At 43.5% G+C, this 18,555-nt stretch overlaps 1 protein-coding gene and 1 long non-coding RNA gene across 7 annotated transcripts; one reads left to right on the top strand and one right to left on the bottom strand.

The window, feature by feature from the left end:
• Window positions 1–2,654: 2,654 nt before the first annotated feature.
• Window positions 2,655–8,497, top strand: LOC116845061. Of its 6 annotated transcripts, XR_004378192.1 has the most exons (7): window positions 2,657–3,368; window positions 5,952–6,070; window positions 6,138–6,429; window positions 6,524–6,638; window positions 6,812–6,981; window positions 7,076–7,204; window positions 7,485–8,497. It is a non-coding gene; the product is annotated as an uncharacterized LOC116845061 (long non-coding RNA). The 6 variants fall into 6 exon arrangements; XR_004378188.1 differs by having other exon boundaries at window positions 2,655–3,368; window positions 6,524–6,981; XR_004378189.1 differs by having other exon boundaries at window positions 2,655–3,368; window positions 6,138–6,638.
• A 673-nt stretch (window positions 8,498–9,170) lies between these two features.
• On the bottom strand, window positions 9,171–18,249 carry LOC116845060 (host cell factor). Its single transcript, XM_032817326.1, has 9 exons — window positions 16,798–18,249; window positions 14,639–15,346; window positions 14,105–14,250; window positions 12,541–14,022; window positions 12,119–12,299; window positions 10,641–12,031; window positions 10,333–10,560; window positions 9,831–10,209; window positions 9,171–9,753 (listed from the first exon to the last, which is right to left on the bottom strand). Exons 1-9 carry the CDS (start codon window positions 16,955–16,957, stop codon window positions 9,629–9,631), a joined length of 4,800 nt encoding a protein of 1,599 aa, XP_032673217.1. The 5' UTR covers window positions 16,958–18,249; the 3' UTR covers window positions 9,171–9,628.
• Between the last annotated feature and the right edge of the window lie 306 nt (window positions 18,250–18,555).

The following is an 18,555-nucleotide window of genomic DNA, read 5'->3' as shown; positions in this document are numbered from 1 at the left end:
TTGATTAACGTTTAATTAAAAAAAAAATCGTCCTGATTGCTATAAAATTGTGGTCTCTAGCGATTTTGGAGCAGTAAATTTTTATTTGTCCTCACTGTGCGGCGTGTCGGACGCTGAAATCGTGCGAGGGGTCGTCACTTCGCGACCTATATATTCCTCTCGAGAGGCTCGTTGACACACCGATGCTTCTGGGAAACGTGAACCGGTCGTCAGACTGCACCCGCGATGCGTACACGCGAGGGATAGATCGCGTTCCCCCGGATAGCGAAACAATCCGCTCGACAGCGAGGTGTCCGGTGACGCGATCGAGGAAGCGTCCCGATTGACCACGGTACGATTGGACACAACCAACCGATGAAAAGAATTATCTAATGAATTACTAGGTCGAACCAATCATTACAATCTGTGTCCAATCGTATCGTAGTCAATCGAGTCCCACCCCGCGATCGAGACGGATCGATCGACCATCGAAACGCCGGGAGTCCAAGGCGCTGTGCGTCTGAAATAAATTCCCGATGAAATCGCCTTCGTAGAAGCATGCAGATTCTTCTCCCACGTCAGATCCTCCGGGCGAATCTCTCGATCTCGATGATTCTGCACGGCCGGCGTTCGCGAATCTGCGCGTGATATGCGGATGCGCTCCTTCGTCATCGAAAGAAGGGACCAACGTTCTCTCTTCAACGATTTATTGTCAGTGATCGATGCAGCAATCGTGCTGCACGCGCGATCGTGGAACAATTGTGGCGTATTCAACGCGCAACGAAGATTTTTCTTTCTAATACATACACGTGTTCGCAGAATTCAACTTGCCAGGTAGTGAAAACTTCCAAGAGACGTCCGAGGTCCGTTGATTGATAGTTCGTCACCTGAAGCTCGTTTCGCGTGAGATACACGGATTTTTATTCAGAGTCAGATTCAAGTTTTGAATTCTATAACGTACACGACGTGTGCAACTGTCAAAAACTCTGACTTATTTCTCAATTCAAATCTGAATCATGTCTCGTGTGAGATGCCTAAACTTTTATTCAGTGCCAGACCAAAGTTTTGCAGTTGAATTACATAATATATGTAACATTTGCATCTACAATCGCGATCCAACTAACAAACTCTCATCTATTTCTGAATCTCAAATCTGAATCATGTCTCGATGCCTAACTTTTATTCAATGCCTGATCAAAGTTTTGCAGTTGAATTATATAATATATGTAACATTTGCATCTACAATCGCGATCCAACTAACAAACTCTCATCTATTTCTGAATCTCAAATCTGAATCATGTCTCGATGCCTAACTTTTATTCAATGCCTGATCAAAGTTTTGCAGTTGAATTATATAATATATGTAACATTTGCATCTACAATCGCGATCCAACTAACAAACTCTCATCTATTTCTGAATCTCAAATCTGAATCATGTCTCGATGCCTAACTTTTATTCAATGCCTGATCAAAGTTTTGCAGTTGAATTATATAATATATGTAACATTTGCATCTACAATCGCGATCCAACTAACAAACTCTCATCTATTTCTGAATCTCAAATCTGAATCATGTCTCGATGCCTAAACTTTTATTCAGTGCAAATCAAAGTTTTGCAGTTGAATTACATAATATATGTAACATTTGCATCTACAATCGCGATCCAACTAACAAACTCTCATCTATTTCTGAATCTCAAATCTGAATCATGTCTCGATGCCTAAACTTTTATTCAGTGCAAGATCAAAGTTTTGCAGTTGAATTACATAATATATGTAACATTTGCATCTACAATCGCGATCCAACTAACAAACTCTCATCTATTTCTGAATCTCAAATCTGAATCATGTCTCAATGCCTAAACTTTTATTCAGTGCCAGATCAAAGTTTTGCAGTTGAATTACATAATATATGTAACATTTGCATCTACAATCGCGATCCAACTGACAAACTCTCATCTATTTCTGAATCTCAAATCTGAATCATGTCTCAATGCCTAAACTTTTATTCAGTGCCAGATCAAAGTTTTGCAGTTGAATTATAATATTATAATTATAAATGTTACATAATATATGTAACATTTGCATCTACAATCGCGATCCAACTGACAAACTCTCATCTATTTCTGAATCTCAAATCTGAATAGTGTCTCGATGCCTAAACTTTTATTCAGTACCAGATCAAAGTTTTGCAGTTGTATTACATAATATATGTAACATTTGCATCTACAATCGCGATCCAACTGACAAACTCTCATCTATTTCTGAATCTCAAATCTGAATCATGTCTCAATTCTTAAACTTTTATTCAGTGCCAGATCAGAGTTTTGCAGTTGGATTATATAATATATGTAACATTTGCATCTACAATCGCGATCCAACTGACAAACTCTTGTCCGACATTAAATTTAAATCTGAGCACCTCATTTGAGAGGAGTTTCAAATAATAAACGTTAATACGAACCCAAAAGATGTTCTGACTATTTCAGACGTCTTTTAAACATTATCTAGGCGTCTTTCAGAGACGTCTCTTGGGAGTTTCTTTTGTCTGCGTCATCCTGCGATACAAAGTCGATACGTGTGTGATCATCTGCCCGCAACGGAGAGCCGACTGCAGTCAGAAAATATTGCAGTGATCGGTCCTTAATTAAAAGAGTAATTTGCGGTTACACGAGGTTCATCGTCATTGAACGAACGAACGAACGGGATGACTGAAAAAATATCATCGGCGCGTGTTCTCGCAAATCGGTGCGCGCAAATACAATTGAAAAATCAAAGAAAGAACAAATATAATTCGCTCTTAGGCTCTAATCTCGCGCACCTTGATTATTCTGCTGACGTCAGTCGCAAACCCTACGTAATAATACTAACATTACATCGAGTGAAACACATGTAAATACACATATACACACATATATCGCGGGAAAGCAATGTATTCTCGCAGAAAGCACGGATAATTGTCCGTTTTACCTTTTGTGTTTACGTCCTTTCGCGAGGGAAACGAAGAGACACACACGATATGTGTGTGTGTATGTGTGTGTGTGTGTAGAAAATTACATAAAAAAAATGTATATATATACATACATATATGTCCGATGTCCTTTCTCGGATGCGACGTCGATATTCATCTAAATAACGCGTTTTGCGCGTTACGCAAGAAAAACAACGCGAGAGATAAGCATGGAGAAGCGTGGTCCTTTTTGCACAAACGTTAAATTATCACGTGTGTAAATTATCGCGGATTCAATCGAAGGATATTCTCCTTCGCGCGCGTGCGTGCGTGTTTATATGCGCTTGTCCGACCTGCTGGAGTCAGACACGTTGATTCCTGGTGAATGCAGTGACATTTGTTTATACCAACGCAAGAATATTCGAAAGATTTATTTACAGGTAATTCCGTAAATCTGCCGGAGGACGACGCAATAATTCTTGTAATCCTCTTTCCCTCCTCTTATTCTCCTTATCTATGCGCGATATACATCTCTCTGCGAAGCTTGCAACTTAATTAATCAATTCATTTCGGATTCTGACACGCCTCGCAATTCCGATTTACACACAGTTGATTCTGTTAATTTTCTCCGTGGCTTATTAGAAAATCTTGCGAAAAGTTACAACGTTCCAGACAACAGAGATTACTAAAAGATGTCTTAAAGGTGATCAAGTGACGCTTAAAAAAAACAAGACGTCTTTTGGACCTCTCTAAGGTTCACATTAATAATTTGTTGCTTGAAACTTGCCTTAGATGAAATATTCAGATTTGTATTTAGAATTAGATGTGAATATTTCGGCTGAATCGCAATTGGAAATGTAATGTTGCATGTATTGTGTGATTCAAGGAAAAAAAACTCAAGTGTAACTCTAAATTCATCTGAGTATCTCACGTGGGATAAGTTTCAACTAATAACTATTAATACGGACTTAAGACATCTTTTGGTAGTTTTTGCTGTCTGAGACGTTATCACGACATAGCTACCGGTGGCAGATGTTCTTATCATGTGATACGTTATCATTAAGACCCTTCGCCGCGGCCATCTTAATTTATGACGTCCGAAGCGAGAAAATACTCTAAAAATTGTTAAGAAATACGTGGAAATAAAAAGATGCATCCATAAAATGACACTTGCGATCGATCGAGCAGATGTGTAGAAGAATAGTCCTTTCCTTTTGCCGATAAATCAGTCAATAAATAATTGTAAAAGTAATATGACAAAACCGTGAAGAAATATAAATTGAAAAAATAGGTTGCGCGTCACACATTAAATGAACACACATATACACACATACATCACGGGAAAGCAATGTATTCTCGCAGAAAGCACAGATAATTGTCCGTTTTACCTTTTGTGTTTACGTCCTCTCGCGAAGGAAACGAAGAGATACACATGATGTGTGTGTGTAAAAAATGAAAAAAAAAAATTTATATTTCCTTTGTCGGATGTCCTTTCTCAGATGTGTCGTCGATATTTTTACCTGAATAACGTTATTGACTGTTAGAGCAGAGGAAAAAAGGTTCGATCCATTTTGCAGATGCGCCCGATTGGTTGCAAGTGTCATTTTATAGGTAGACGGAGAAAAATAATTTGCTGGCCCAGCAAATTTTCTGTTGGTCTAGCAAAATCTTTTCGTTATTATATGGAAAATATTTGCTAAGAGTACTAATCACTATTTGCTGGGTGTAATTTGTTGAATCTACACTGAGAAAAAAATTTACTCAATTTCAAAAAACGTTTGGATAGTACTGTGAAGATATTTGTTTGAATTAAGTAATTATTTTCTAAAATTAAAGAAACAAATTTACATTTAAAAGTTCTTTATTTAATTTTAGAAAATAATTACTTAATTTAATTTTAGAAAATAATTACTTAATTTAATTTTAGAAAATAATTACTTATTAATATAATTTTATTTAATTTTAGAAAATAATTGCTTAATTTAAACAAATATTTTCACAGTACTATCCAAACAAACGTTTTTTGAAATTTAGTAAATTTTTTTCTCAGTATACAAATTATTTTGCTACAAGAACCATGATGGATTTATATAAGCAGTTGCAGTTTTGCTCCAATAGCAAATAAATTTGCTAAGGATACATTATTTTGCATCAATAGCAAATTAACGTGATTCTCAGGACAAATACACTCAACAGATTTTTTCTATCCTGGCAACGAAACTACTTCTGCTCTGATAACGAATAATCTGTAAAATTAGTCAACTAAATTTTGTTGATGTCACTACAAATATGCAGTAGCAACGACGATTTTGCTAAAAGAGCAAAATTATTTTTCTCCGTGTATGTCTATCTATTTCAACGTATTTTGCAAGAATTCTTATCACATATCTGCAATCTGACATCATCAATCGAGAGTTCCGTGGCGGAGAACCAAGGGCTTCAATTTTCCAATCTACAGGGTGTAATTCTAATTTTGTCCGGCGGGATCCACGTCGGGATCGGTGTGTTTCTTACGGGAAAAAAATACAGATCCGCTCAAGTGTCGCGTTCTATCGGTATGTATTGGTCATGTACAAGTGCGATATCATTGGCAAGTTACATCTGCCGTCGTTAAAACGCGCGGCCTATCGATTTGCCGTTATTACATAGCGCGTAAATCACTTTCACCTGGCGCAGCTAATCTCGCCATTATAATCCTCTCACATTTCTCGTGCCGCGGTTCTGCGCGTCTTTTAATTAGCATACGATTAAGATCTAGCATAGAAAAAGTAGCTCGTAGTAAAACGACATGGTCCGAAAGTGACATTATCTTTCTCTCTTTTTTTGTGGCCGCTCGTACAGTGGATTAGCGTCGAATGGATCGAGAGTTGATTGTTTCGCGGGGGAATACCGGTAAACGCTACTCATAATCGCGTTGCAAATTGTTATAATTTCAAAGGAACAGCAAACAGTATCTTATCTCGGAGAACAGCTTCTGATTTCCGTAAACATGGCTCGTTAATTTCATTCGACTTTTCTTTCAGTAAAGCGCATCGCGCCCATCGCATCGTTAATCATCCTACGATCGTTGAATTACGTGTGTACATAAATTGCATGGAATTACTTGGAAGTGGCGTGTCACGGTCGATCAATCATGTGCGAGGTGACAAATTATTCAACGTTTTCTTTCGGATCATCGTATAAACGCTCTATTCTATTTTGTCCACTAGATCGAGAAAAAACGAGAGGATATTAAATGAATATTTAATGTCCTTTTGTTACTGCCAAGCAAGCACTGTAGATTTCGAAGAGGCAACACGAGAAACGAACGATAAATTCGGTGGATTTTTGCTGCGAGTTTGGTATATTCTATTTCTCTTTCTTTCACGATATTCTCTGTGGCGGCGGAATCGCTGTCACGGCACTTTTGCAAATCGCTGTTATAAATTTAGAATACAAGGAAAAGGAAGCAAAGAAATAAGGAAGATTCGCAACGTTCAAGGTGCTCTCAACTCAAGTAAGGTACGAAGCTAATCGGGAAAAATAATAAGCGCAATGAATAAGAAATCGAATAATTGTCGTGTTCGCGCGTGATTTCCAAACGTATGACTGACAGATTATGACACTCGCGAAGGAAAAACAGAAAATCGTAGTGAGTCTTTCTAAGATGTGATCTAGCGTGAGCTACTGCGACTGCTACATCTGGTAGATTGATAGAGATTCCGTTACACGTAAGAAATTCATCTATATTTATTTGCACGACATATTTGAGTGTGTAGGTGGTATACGATGTGTGGTTGCACGAAGAGTATAAATGCGGTAGTAAATAGGAGGCGATTTACAAACGGATACGATGCCGCGTGACGCGCATCACGGCGCAATTCTACATTTCTTTTATGCACAGGACTTGTGTACAAGGATACAAATATCAGTGTCATCTCCTGTCAACGAAATATACAGAGGAAATTAAGCGACTAAGAACGACTTATGTCAATTAGTCGATACAGAGATACTCTCGTGTTCGCAGAGGGTCAGCCAGAAAAAGAAAACAAGATTAAAACAATACACTTGAAAGTATATACCATTTTTTTTTTAGTTATCCCATTTACATTATACATCGTATATATATATTTATATATATATTCATTCGTAATTTTTTCTTTTTCAGGAAATGCTCCTAAGATCTCGGGCGGGGGATGTACTCATTGAAAGAGTAAACAATTGCAATTGTACATGTAATTAATGCAAAGTTATTGATTGATTTGATAGTACGCGTCGGCGATGGTCTTCCTAACACGTAAGTTTCTCCTAAAATGAAGTAAACTTTGTTAACGCAAAACTTCAATATAACAAATTAAGCGTATGGAACGCTACGTTAGTAGGTGGTTCTCTACTTTGCTTAAGCTATAAATGGATAACGGAAAGTAAATATATATATATATATATAAATATATAAATGTTTATACTTTTATATATTTATATATATTCACATATATATGTATATGTACACATAAATATATACATATACATATATATATGAATAATCTAAAATAAAATGTACGCTTAAATTATTGCAGCTTTAACATAGCCCCAGAAAATCGACCGAGAGGAACAAGACTGCCAGCAACACTAGCGCGTAATCAAGCTCTTCTCCACACAATCTCGGCATTTAAAAAAAGCTTACCCAGTATTTTTGATTAAAATATAATATTATGCTGAAAAGAAAGAAGTTACGGATATTACGTGTCCCCTCCCTCTAACGCGACGGCACGTGTGCTTCGTCTTACCTTTCTTTCGCGAATCTAATCTTCCTGTTACTCGCTCTATAATTGTCTGTCTTAGCACTATAAAAGATTAGAATTTACGTTAAGACGTACAGTCTATCGTTATCCGGAAATATTAGTATTCAAAGAATTGTTTCGTTGCCGTCTAAAAATATCCTTAATTTTCATCCGAGAGCTTTCTTTATTCACTAAAATATCAATAATCGTCCTAAAGCCCGTCCTTAGGGACACATTCATTAATTATACATGTATATAATTCTCATTTAAATCTATATTTTATACAAAATATATCTGCATCGTTGCAACTGTTCGACCGAAAGCAAATAAGTAACTCGTCATTATTATTATGCGATTCAGCAGAGACAATTTTGCATTTTAACGCGCGCTGCTTTTTTTGATAACATAAACGATAACGTAATTATGTCGCACCTGGCAGTAACAAAAGTGTCCGAAATAATGTGTTAGCACCGATTGTCGTGTGTAAAATCAAATCGATGAAACGATAAGAAAAAATCTTATTTTTTTTTCTTTTTCAGCGTGAAATTAAAACGTGAACGAGCAGATAGAAATAGGAGACTATCAAGGTTTTTCACAATATATTGTGTATCTCCCAATTATTCTACCTTATCAAAAAGTATTTTATTTCATGCCTCTGCCTCATAATATGATAAACATATTTGTCAGTGCAAGAGTTTTATGTACACTAAATACCTACATTTCAAAAGCGAGCTTTTTCTGCTTAGTGGTGAATGTCAAAAGAACTGCAGACGCTCTCTATCAATGATAAATATATATTGTAAGAAATTTGTGAATTTTTTTCCTCATTAAAACATCCTTCTCTCTCTTTCTCTTTGTGTCGAATATATAGTGTTCCGTAACACTGGCGGGATACAATCGGGAGATCAATAATTCCACATGAAAATGTTGATTGGAAATGTAGAACATGACAACAATCAAGATTTCATTTTTTGAACGATTGCTTTCAATGATTGTTTTATCTATTCTTTACGATGTCTCGTATTTTTATATGCTATATTACACTCTAGGTATCTCAGCAGTATTATCAAAGTACGATTAAAAGAGGATAAAACATTTCTCCACACAAAATTGAACTAAAATAATTAAAAATCATTCAAGTGATTTATTGTGTGAAGCGTCACAAATTAGAAAAGTAACGTTAATTCTCCAATTTTAGATATTGAATCTTTCGAAAACCTCGTAAGAAGGGGTACTGTCGTACGCGCTTTTTCATGTAGTATTATCTTCCCAGTTGTCCTAACAAATACGGGACACTGTATACAATAACTCGAAAAGATATGCGAAATAGATAGAACACGAGTCCTGTTCGGTTACTCATTCCCGGTAACGTTTAAAAAATTGGCGAACATGTGATTTTTTTTTCCATGATGCAAGTGTATGAGCATTAGAGCGATATGTCGTACCGTCCGTAGAAAACGCTATAAACATGGAAAAACTTACTTAACTCCAAAAAAATAATCACTTCGCCATTTATTAACGGTACTCATGTTGTCTTTACAGAAGATTCTCGCGCACTCGCGAGGAAAGAAATAGGATGACGGTGAGTAAGAAACGTGGCGGTACAGAAGGACGTTGTATTCGTACAGAGAGAACACTAAAAATACTTTTTTTCTCAAATATTTTCAAATTATACGTTATATCTCGGTATAACTATGATCATCCCTTTCTAATTATTTTCCTTCCTCTCTTTCTTCTCTTCTCACTTTCTCCCTTTTACACATTCTTTATCGCGTATTCATTTCTTTTTTTTTTTTTCGTTTACTTGAATATCACGTCGTTTACTCGATAGTACATTGTTTTGTTTATCGTTAGGCATGTGGACCAGCGGAAATTAAATAATGTAATAGCAGCTTCGCTTGTGGGAGTTTCGGCTGTACGAGGCCAGGGAGAGAACAGGCTCACGAGAAATTATCACTAGTTATCTCCTGTTTTGACTTCTTTTGGGGGGAATTCACTTGCGTGCGTAGGTCTGTGCCGGCTCTCTTCACAGATTGCGGATTACTCTTCACACCAGTGGTGGGATCTGTTAATTGCAATGTTTGTTAAAACACATTCGCTAGAGACAGAGAGGAAGAGACGTGAGAAAATCTCATGACTCACCTTGCAACCACCTGACTTGCGTGGCTGGTCCGTAACCCTTGTCGTTTCGCGCTGCTATTCTAAAGATTATGGCCGGTTTCGTAGTGGTGTCCACATGAGCGGCATTAAGGGCACTATTGTTCACCGAACAGGAATTACTCGAGCCGCAATAAACTCTAATAAAGGCTAATTGATTTGGTGTAGACACGACTGTTTTCGCTTCGCCATCATTGTTCAACGCCGTGCTTCTCACCGCCAGATAGACAGAATACTCAAGAATGGGACCGACATTGCTAGGCGGTGGCTCCCAAGAGATTTGTGCGCCATCTGCGGATTTCGATATTTTTATAGCACTTGGCGCACCTGGAAATCCTGGAAGACACGTTTTAAACGCCGATACCTGCAACAACACACAATCGATATATTTTCCATAAGTATTAAAAATTTCAAATTTCATCTAACGTACAAATGTTCTTACACTACAAACAATTTTAGGCAATATACGGAGAATCGGATACGTCACCTCACTCCAGGCACTTCGTCCACAGCTATTCACGGCAGCAATCCTGAATTTATAGGCAGTTCCCGGCTCTAATGATATTTTAGTTCTTTCTTTAAAAACGTCCATAGTCAAAGGTTGCGTTATGTCTAACGGATCGTCGCCAGGAAGATAGTAATGCTGAACTGTAAAAGTGGTTCCTTTTATGATTCCCACGTCGTACCACTCCGGATCCTTCTTCTCGTCTTCGTTCTGCGAAAGATATTAAGCCAATATTTAACATTTGCGTTCAAAACAATGATAAACTGTTGCAAATAATCGACAAAACATACCTGTTCGTTTTTAGCTTTCACTGATTCCGTTGAGCCTAAAGCGGCGCTTGCCAACGTAGATAAAGCGGTCGAGTCATCGTCTGATCTGGTGTCGTTTATCTTCTCTTGCTTCACATTATTTTCCCTCTTTGAGATTGCCAGATCCTCTTTGATATCGATTTTTATAGGAGTGTGAACCTTTTGCGGACTTTCGGTCTCCTTGTCAAGAGGGGCAGCAACACCGTTTATCGACGAGATTGGTACACTGGGAATTTTGTCATTCTGTTCCATCGGTTCTATAGGTTCGCTCGCAGGTTCTAATTTCGTTGGCACGTTCGGTGCGATAACAGGCGTTGTTACTGGCACTTGATCCGCCACGTCTATTGCGGGCAACGCGCTATCCGCAACCATTGGTTCATCGACGTCTTCCTGCTTCACGAGAGGAGAATCCTCGACTGGAAGATCAGCTTCCGGTTCCGCAGTCTTGTCCTTAATCTTCTCAGTTTCTTGAGCTTCATCTTGAGTGAGTTGCGACGCCGCGCTGTCTTCAGCAGGTAGACTCTCAGGCGCTGGCGATTTTTCGTTATCGGAAAGACACGATTCGACTTTCATACTTTTCGTTTGTCCGTTTTCATCTTGATTTTCCTCCTGGCCCTCGTTTTGGTTTTCGGTTGTGTCGGGCTGCTCTGGCAAATCGGCAACATCCGTCACAGGTGTTGTTTCCTCGGGAGGAGGCTGCGCTGCTGGTGATTGTACGAAAGGCAATTCAGGTTCAGTTGCTTTCACTTCGTCAGTCAACGGACTACCGATATCCATCTCCTTTTCATCCGGCAGTTCCACATTGTCAGTACTGGTATCCATAGGTACCTCTTCGTCAACCGGAGGATTTTCAGCAGCAGTTTCTGCTTCTTCCTCGGGCACTTTGTCGGCAGCGGGGGCGGTTTCGGGAGGATCGGCTGCCGCTTCGGGAGCGGCTTCCTCCCTCACAGCGGGTTCCTCCACATGGATACTTTCGGCCGCGCTAACTTCATCTTGCTCCATGGGTGTCGGCTCATCGACGGCCGCGTCCGTGGCATTCTCTGTAGCGGGGTCCTCGTCAATTTTGTCGTTTCCTTCGTCTTCAGACAAGAGAATGTCGGTCGGACCGTCCACCTGCGGAAGTACGAAGTTCCCGTCACCATCAACTTGCATCGGCTCACTGGCGCCCATCTGGGAAACCAAGGTAGCTGCGGCGGTCGCCTCATTGCCGTTACAACTGTCCTCCACTTTGCCGTCACCGCCAGCACCGTCGTCCGTAGCCACCATAAACGAGAGACCACCGGACGGCTCTTGAACCGGATCAATCAGACCCGCTTCTGCTGCTAGAGCGGCTAACGCTGCGTCAGTAGTAGCGGGACCATCGGATGTGGAGGCTGAAACGTTGTTTTATTACATAATATTCAACGTCTCGTTGACTTTGTGTCCATTCAGGCTGTGTATTAAGAGACAATTGTACTCACCTAAGGAAGCCGACGGCTGCTTCTGCGATGGAACAAAGAGCATCTTACTAGTGTCTATTGAATCCGATGCACTTGAAGTAGTCACTATAGAACTACTTGTCGGCATAAGCGTTACCGTTTTTGCACCTATACTTCCGGACATTTGCAAAGTTACCGGTTTTCCAGACACTGTTACCGCTTCCTACAATTGTACAGCGACAATACGTTATTTAAGAAAAGATATTTATACGTTATTTAAGAAAAGAAAGAATATGCGGGTTATTTAAGAAAGAAACTCTTGTAGCGATTATTGTAATCGATTTTATAGCAATCACCAGTTTTAATTTGTCGACTAATCATTTTTGTGTAATGAAAAAACGGAAAAAGGATTTTATATCATATTTGCATGTATTTTTAATTAATGGATGTACTCTTATACTTACAGGATTTTTCTGTATTTGCGGCATAACGATTTGACTCTTGCCAGGATTGAAGATGGCTTGCGGACTGCCCTTGGTAGCAATAGTAACTGTCTTTGGTACACCACCTTGTCCCGGTACCGTGATGGTTATAGGCTTGCCTGCAGTTCCGCCTCCCATCGCCCCCGAGGAAACCACGATCATCTTGACACCTTGCTGATTCGTTACGTGATTAGCAGCCGATAACGGCAAAACGTTCACCGGAGTAGTGAGATTTGCTCCTTGACCTGCACCAGCTTGCGAAGTAGTAACTGTCTGCACGGCTCTCAGACCGGCGCCCGTAGTGACAACAATGATCTGATTGGTTCTGCCGACCAATCCGCCATTGCCGCCTGGTTTCGTAATCATTATGGTCTGCTTGCCAGTAATATTCTGTCCCTTGCTCATCGTCACTAAGCCGGAGGTCTTCATGGTCGTAAGCAGCTTCGATCCCGCTACCGTATTAGGATTCACCAATCGAAGTATCGCTGGCCCATGATTCAAAAGTTTCACCCCTGTGCCCTGGACCGCCTTGCTTGGAATGAGACTCACCTTGGGTCCCGTGGCGGCCACCATACCGCAAGCCACTTGACCAGTTTTCAGCAGATGCACGATACCAGTTTGACCGGATATGTTCTGACCGGATTTCTGCAAGATGATCTGCTTGTTCTGCGGCGGCGATGCTGTGCGTAGTACTGTCGCACCGGGCGCCGCGAAGCGTATTTGTTGACCCGGTTGAACATTCTTCATTCTGATAGTATTGGTCGCGGCTTGGGGCAAAATGGGAACATTATTCATAGTAATTTTTGGAGTTGCAGCTGCTGCAGCGGCCAATGCAGCGATACCGGACATGGCGGCGGGTGTTTGAGCCGTCGCTACAGCTGTAGTCACAGTGGGAGAGGTTTGTGGCTGTTGCGATTGTTGCTGCTGCTCAGTGGTGACCACCACCGCCGTCGCAGCTGCCGCCGTTGCCGCAGTCGCGGTGGTGACAAGCGGTGAACGGATTCGTATGACGTTGCCGGCAGCGACCCTTGGGGTCATGGGACTTGTCGTTTTCTGTATGACTTGTTGCGGCGGCACCGTCTTCTGTACAGGGCTCTGCACCGTTGACTGTACTCGCAACGGTGTCACCGGTGTCACGGTCGACCTGACAGAAGTCGGATTAGTCGGAATAGAAGCGACAGTGGTCACAGGAGGCGACGTGACGGGCACGGTTGCCGGTGTAGCTACAGCCGGGGCAGCGGTGACAGGAGTGATGTTTGGCGTGGATGCGCTCACTGGCGGAAAAGCGCCCGCGGTCGCTGCCGGTGGCATATCATACTTTTGTATCTGAAGAATGTAGTATTGCGCGGACGGGGTCGCTGTCCAACTGACTTCCAGCGTTTGCGTGGAAGCTCTGACCAGCTGAACTCTGGAAGGCGCCGGTGGTTTGCTGACTTCGAGATACCACAGATCTTTACAGCATACCTAGATAAGTATCAAAGGGACATTTGTATCTCTGCGGCGGCCGTACACAGTCCAAAAATTACATAATTCAATTGACTCTAACCTGATTATTCCAAGCTTTACGATAACCATCTCTACCAGACCACACATACAGTCTGCTGTGAACACCGACTGCGCAGTGACCGGCACGAGCCCGAGGAGTGTTCTCTTCTAAGGAATCCACGGTCAGTTGTTCCCAAGTAAGAGTTTCTGAAACAATGATGCACGATTTATGTATATCAATAATGCAAACAATGTCTTACGATTTCCAAGCAAACCACTTAGACCCGTATTAATAGTTATTACTTGAAACTCTTCTCAAAAGACACAGATCTGAGTTTTTCAGTTGAGTCGCCTAAATGAGATATTTAAATTCTTAATCAGAGATCCAAATTTTTCAGTTGACTTATACATGACATTACATCTGTAGTCGCGACTTTAACAGAAAAACTCTCGCCTGATTCGAATCTGAGTATCTTCCTCGAGACGAGTTTCAAATCAAATAACTGTAAATAACATCAAAGGTTTTATTAAAGGCCCAGGGAAATGCATAATGCAAATACATCGGAAAGTGGCAGACTATCGGATTGAAACTCACCTAAATTCAAGCATGCCAAGGTGCTCGTGCACTTCCATTCTTTCTCGTGCGTCGCGACTTTAACATCGTCGACAACCAGTGGCACCCATCCACCGAAGACATACATACGGTGGCCGATTAAAGTGGCAGTGTGGAGCGATCGAGGTAAAGGGGTAGGTCCGTGAACAACCGGTCTATTCCAAGTCATTGAGTCAACGTCTAAGAACCACAGATCGCCGAGACGGCAACCGCTCATGCCGCCGTAGATCACCAGGCAAGATTTGCCGGTGGCGCGGTCTGTGTACGCCACACCAGTGTGCGACTCCCTAGGAGGCGGCGAGGAGCCCTGAGTCGTAGGTACGTCCCAGGCAGTCACGCCGTTAGGAAGCAACTCCAATGTGTACAGATCATTCAAATATCTCGGTATATTGTTCTTCGGATCGTCGCTGTCGTTTGCCAGACCTCCGAATAGGAAGACCCTGTTACCAATGAGGGTGAAACTGTGCCCTAGACGCGGGCATGGCGGAATATTGTCCTTGGGCGGCTTTGGCTTCAGGCGCTTCCATTCCCACTTACTCGCCTGAAGCTCGTACAGCTCGTTGGAGTACTTGCCGTATTCGACCATGCCGCCGAACACCAGGATGCGCGTGCCGTCGACGACGAAACCGTACGCCGCGCATCCTGGCGGGATGTCTCCTCTCGTAGACGGGACGAACCATTGATTCGTGGCTGCAACAATACAGCCCGTAGCAGCAATGCAATTATGACCGGCGGAATTCTATAGTTTAGAATTGTATAGAATTGTATGCAACAAACAATTAGAAATTAGAAAAATTCATAAAGTTCCTATTTTACAAGAGAGTAGAAGAAACTAATAACTTCCTTTAAGCTATGAATTTTATAATAATTTTTTGGTGATATGGCTTATTATTAAGTAGGACCAAGTACAAGAAAATTATAGTAAAATTCATAGTTTTACGTAGTTTTATCGGTTTATTAACTCTCCTATAAAACTGGAATTTTGTGACTTAGAAGGTCTCTTTGAACGACGATACTCATTCCAATATCAATAATATTCGTATCACGATGTGTATGCATTAAATATGATACTCGTCGCTACTTTGCATGATCATTATCATAACTTCAGATGACTTTACAATAGACTTTACGTAACATTCCGCGTAGTTTCGATAGATTTCAGTGATGCGTGCGTCTTTTCAAGTCGCCCCAGCGTGTAGCATTGGGTGCGTTCAGCAGAGAAAGTTGCTTTGCAACTCTTGTAAAATTCGTGAATCTGATTGGAGTATGTCCTTAATTTTGGTTGAATCCAAGAGCATGTACCAATCAGATTCACGAATTTTACAACAGTTGCAAAGTAGCTTTCTTTACTGAATACAGTTATTGTTCCAGCTCGAAACGAACGAAATTACACGGTAGAGTGTAGCGGGGAAACAAAGAAAGAAGAAACAAGGAAGATCGGAAGGAAGCACAAAAGTGTACGGAGATCCATATGCGTCCGTTTGTTACCATGGCGAATTCGCGCGCGTCAGACACACGACGAGCATTTCGAAATCGTGGCCGAAATGCGCGCAAGCCGCGCGCAGGCGCACTGCGTCAGGCGACGTAGCGCGAGAGCGTGTGTGCATCGACTGCGCCACGACGATGACGGCGGCGGCTTGCCCGAAAACGTTAGGCGCAAGGAGGAGAGAAGAGGAGAGAGGGAATAGGCACGAAAGGAAAAAAGAGAAGGAAAGAGAGAAGCGCGAACGTGGAATGACGGGAAACGGTGGCGCGGCGCGTTGCAACGCCGGCGGTAGTGGGGGCGCGTTGGAGACAGCAATGGCCGCTCCCGCGCGTATAAACATGTAGAATGACAGACCGCGACGATTTCCTGGGTCCGCCGTGGCCGCACGACCGCCGTGCGGACGCAGTCGAGCTCGCGCGATCGCGCGTCGTCGTGAGCGCGCGGCCCAACCGCCGCGCGTTCCATCCGGAACGCGGAATCGCGCCGTTCCACCGCCTGTCCGGCCGGTCACCGTCTTGTCAACGTATGCCGCCATGTTGGATCGCGGGAATCGCCAGGAACGGCGCGCAACGAAAGAGACGCATCGCACGGCGGCGGCGGCGGCGGACAGGCGCGAGAGACAGGCGCTGGAGGCGAAAGGCGGCGCGCGACTTACCCGTATTGTAAACATGAAGCTCGTCGACGATACCCTCGTTACCGCCGCCGAAAACCACCATGAGATCCTTAATTGCGACCGCCCGGTGGCCATGCCTGGGTCTCGGCTGGGGCCCCGTCGGATTTGTGATCCGCTTCCACTTTAGCATGGGTGCCGCCATGATGACCGTCGATCACATCATTTTTTCATACCACGCGCGACCGTACACCACTACTACCACCACTATCACCACTGCCGCGACACGTTTACTCCCGGGAACGCGGCGCGTACCGCGACGTTCGAGTCGGATTTACGGCGCGGTCCTCCTTTTATCACAGAGTTCGCAACGCGCGTTCGCACCGCGGTGCTCGCGGCAACGTCGACGACAGATGATGATGACGACAACGCGAACGACGACGTCGACACACAGAAAAATCCGTTTCTCGCAACAAAACCCGCTCTACCTTCGGCACTGTGTCCAGCCGTGACGAGTCTCAGAGAGACCGTACGTCACAAATTCTAACCTCCTCGATGGCCGCTTGTCGGAGGCGACGCGAGACTCCTCCCGTGCGGGCCACGGATTCGCCGAAAATTCGTCGTGCTCACGACCCGTTGCTTACGGACGTACACGCTCCTCGGATACACACGCTCGTGCGCTCGTCGCACTCGCGCACCACGATAACAGAGTTGCGACCGGGGCCGAATTCCGGACGCCGAGATTCGCCGCCGTGAGAGCGGTGTATGTCCCCGCGCCGCGCGCAACACGTACACACGGACAGACGGACTGGCAGGCAGCGGATAGACGGAGATGGATAGAGGGAGAGAGAAAGAAAGCGACGCACACCGTACGTGTTGGTGCGCGCGCGCACGCTCGCGTGTGTATGCGTGCGCGATGTTTACGGCACTGATAGTGCGACACTTAGAGCGGCCACTCGGCGACACGCCGCGTTCCGGGCGGATACGCGCTCGTTCCGATCGCGCCGTTGCGACGCGACCCGATCATATCGCCATCGGACGTCTGTTTCGCCCGTGCTCTCTCTCTCGCTTATCCTTGAACGCTTGCGAGCGCGTCGTGAGACGCGCGCGCGCGCGCGCACGCACGAATCTCGAGGAGCGAGTCTCGAGTTCTCGGGACTGGCCGCCGACGATGATCTCCCGACTCGCGCGGTCCTCCTCGACTCTTCTCATCCGCATACGCGGTGAGGTCTGCGTCAACACGGGGCGAAAAACGGCGCGGCGACGGAGATATATCACTATGGCACACTACCTAACGACGCCGGGCGCAGAACGCGCCAACTCGCAGCGTACGCGACGCGACCTCCGTGAAGAGGTACGCGATAGCTCGCGGGACAGCCGGCGGATCGGGACGATTCCGTTGTACTCAGCGAAGAAACGGACGACGCAGACGGTAGCCTGACGGCGCGAACAAGCGGTCTTCGCGATCTTCGTCCACCATTGCACACAACTCCGCGTCGGTAACAAGCGCGTTGCCAACCGACGTGCCAACAGAAGGATTTGTGTGTGACGGCTCGCTTTACCCTGGCCAGAGGCCAATGAGAGAGTCCCGTCTCGTACGCACTTCCGACACGAGCCGTCCGCCAATCGAATTGTCGGATCCGCTAGTGAACACGAGATGAACAGTCAATCGGACCTTGCACGCGCTCAGGGCCCTGGGGGTCGATTGTGTATCTCAAAATGGGGTGAAAATGACAAAAATGTGCAAATTTACTAGAATATTTGTAACTTCATTGGTCAATGCCTAGTGAATTTGCTCACTTT

This window comes from Odontomachus brunneus, unplaced genomic scaffold (assembly GCF_010583005.1).
Source record: "Odontomachus brunneus isolate Ranch 3 - 2012 unplaced genomic scaffold, Obru_v1 Obru_scaffold_049, whole genome shotgun sequence".
NCBI classification, from domain to species: Eukaryota; Metazoa; Arthropoda; class Insecta; order Hymenoptera; family Formicidae; genus Odontomachus; species Odontomachus brunneus.
This window is presented reverse-complemented; position numbering and strand designations above follow the sequence as displayed.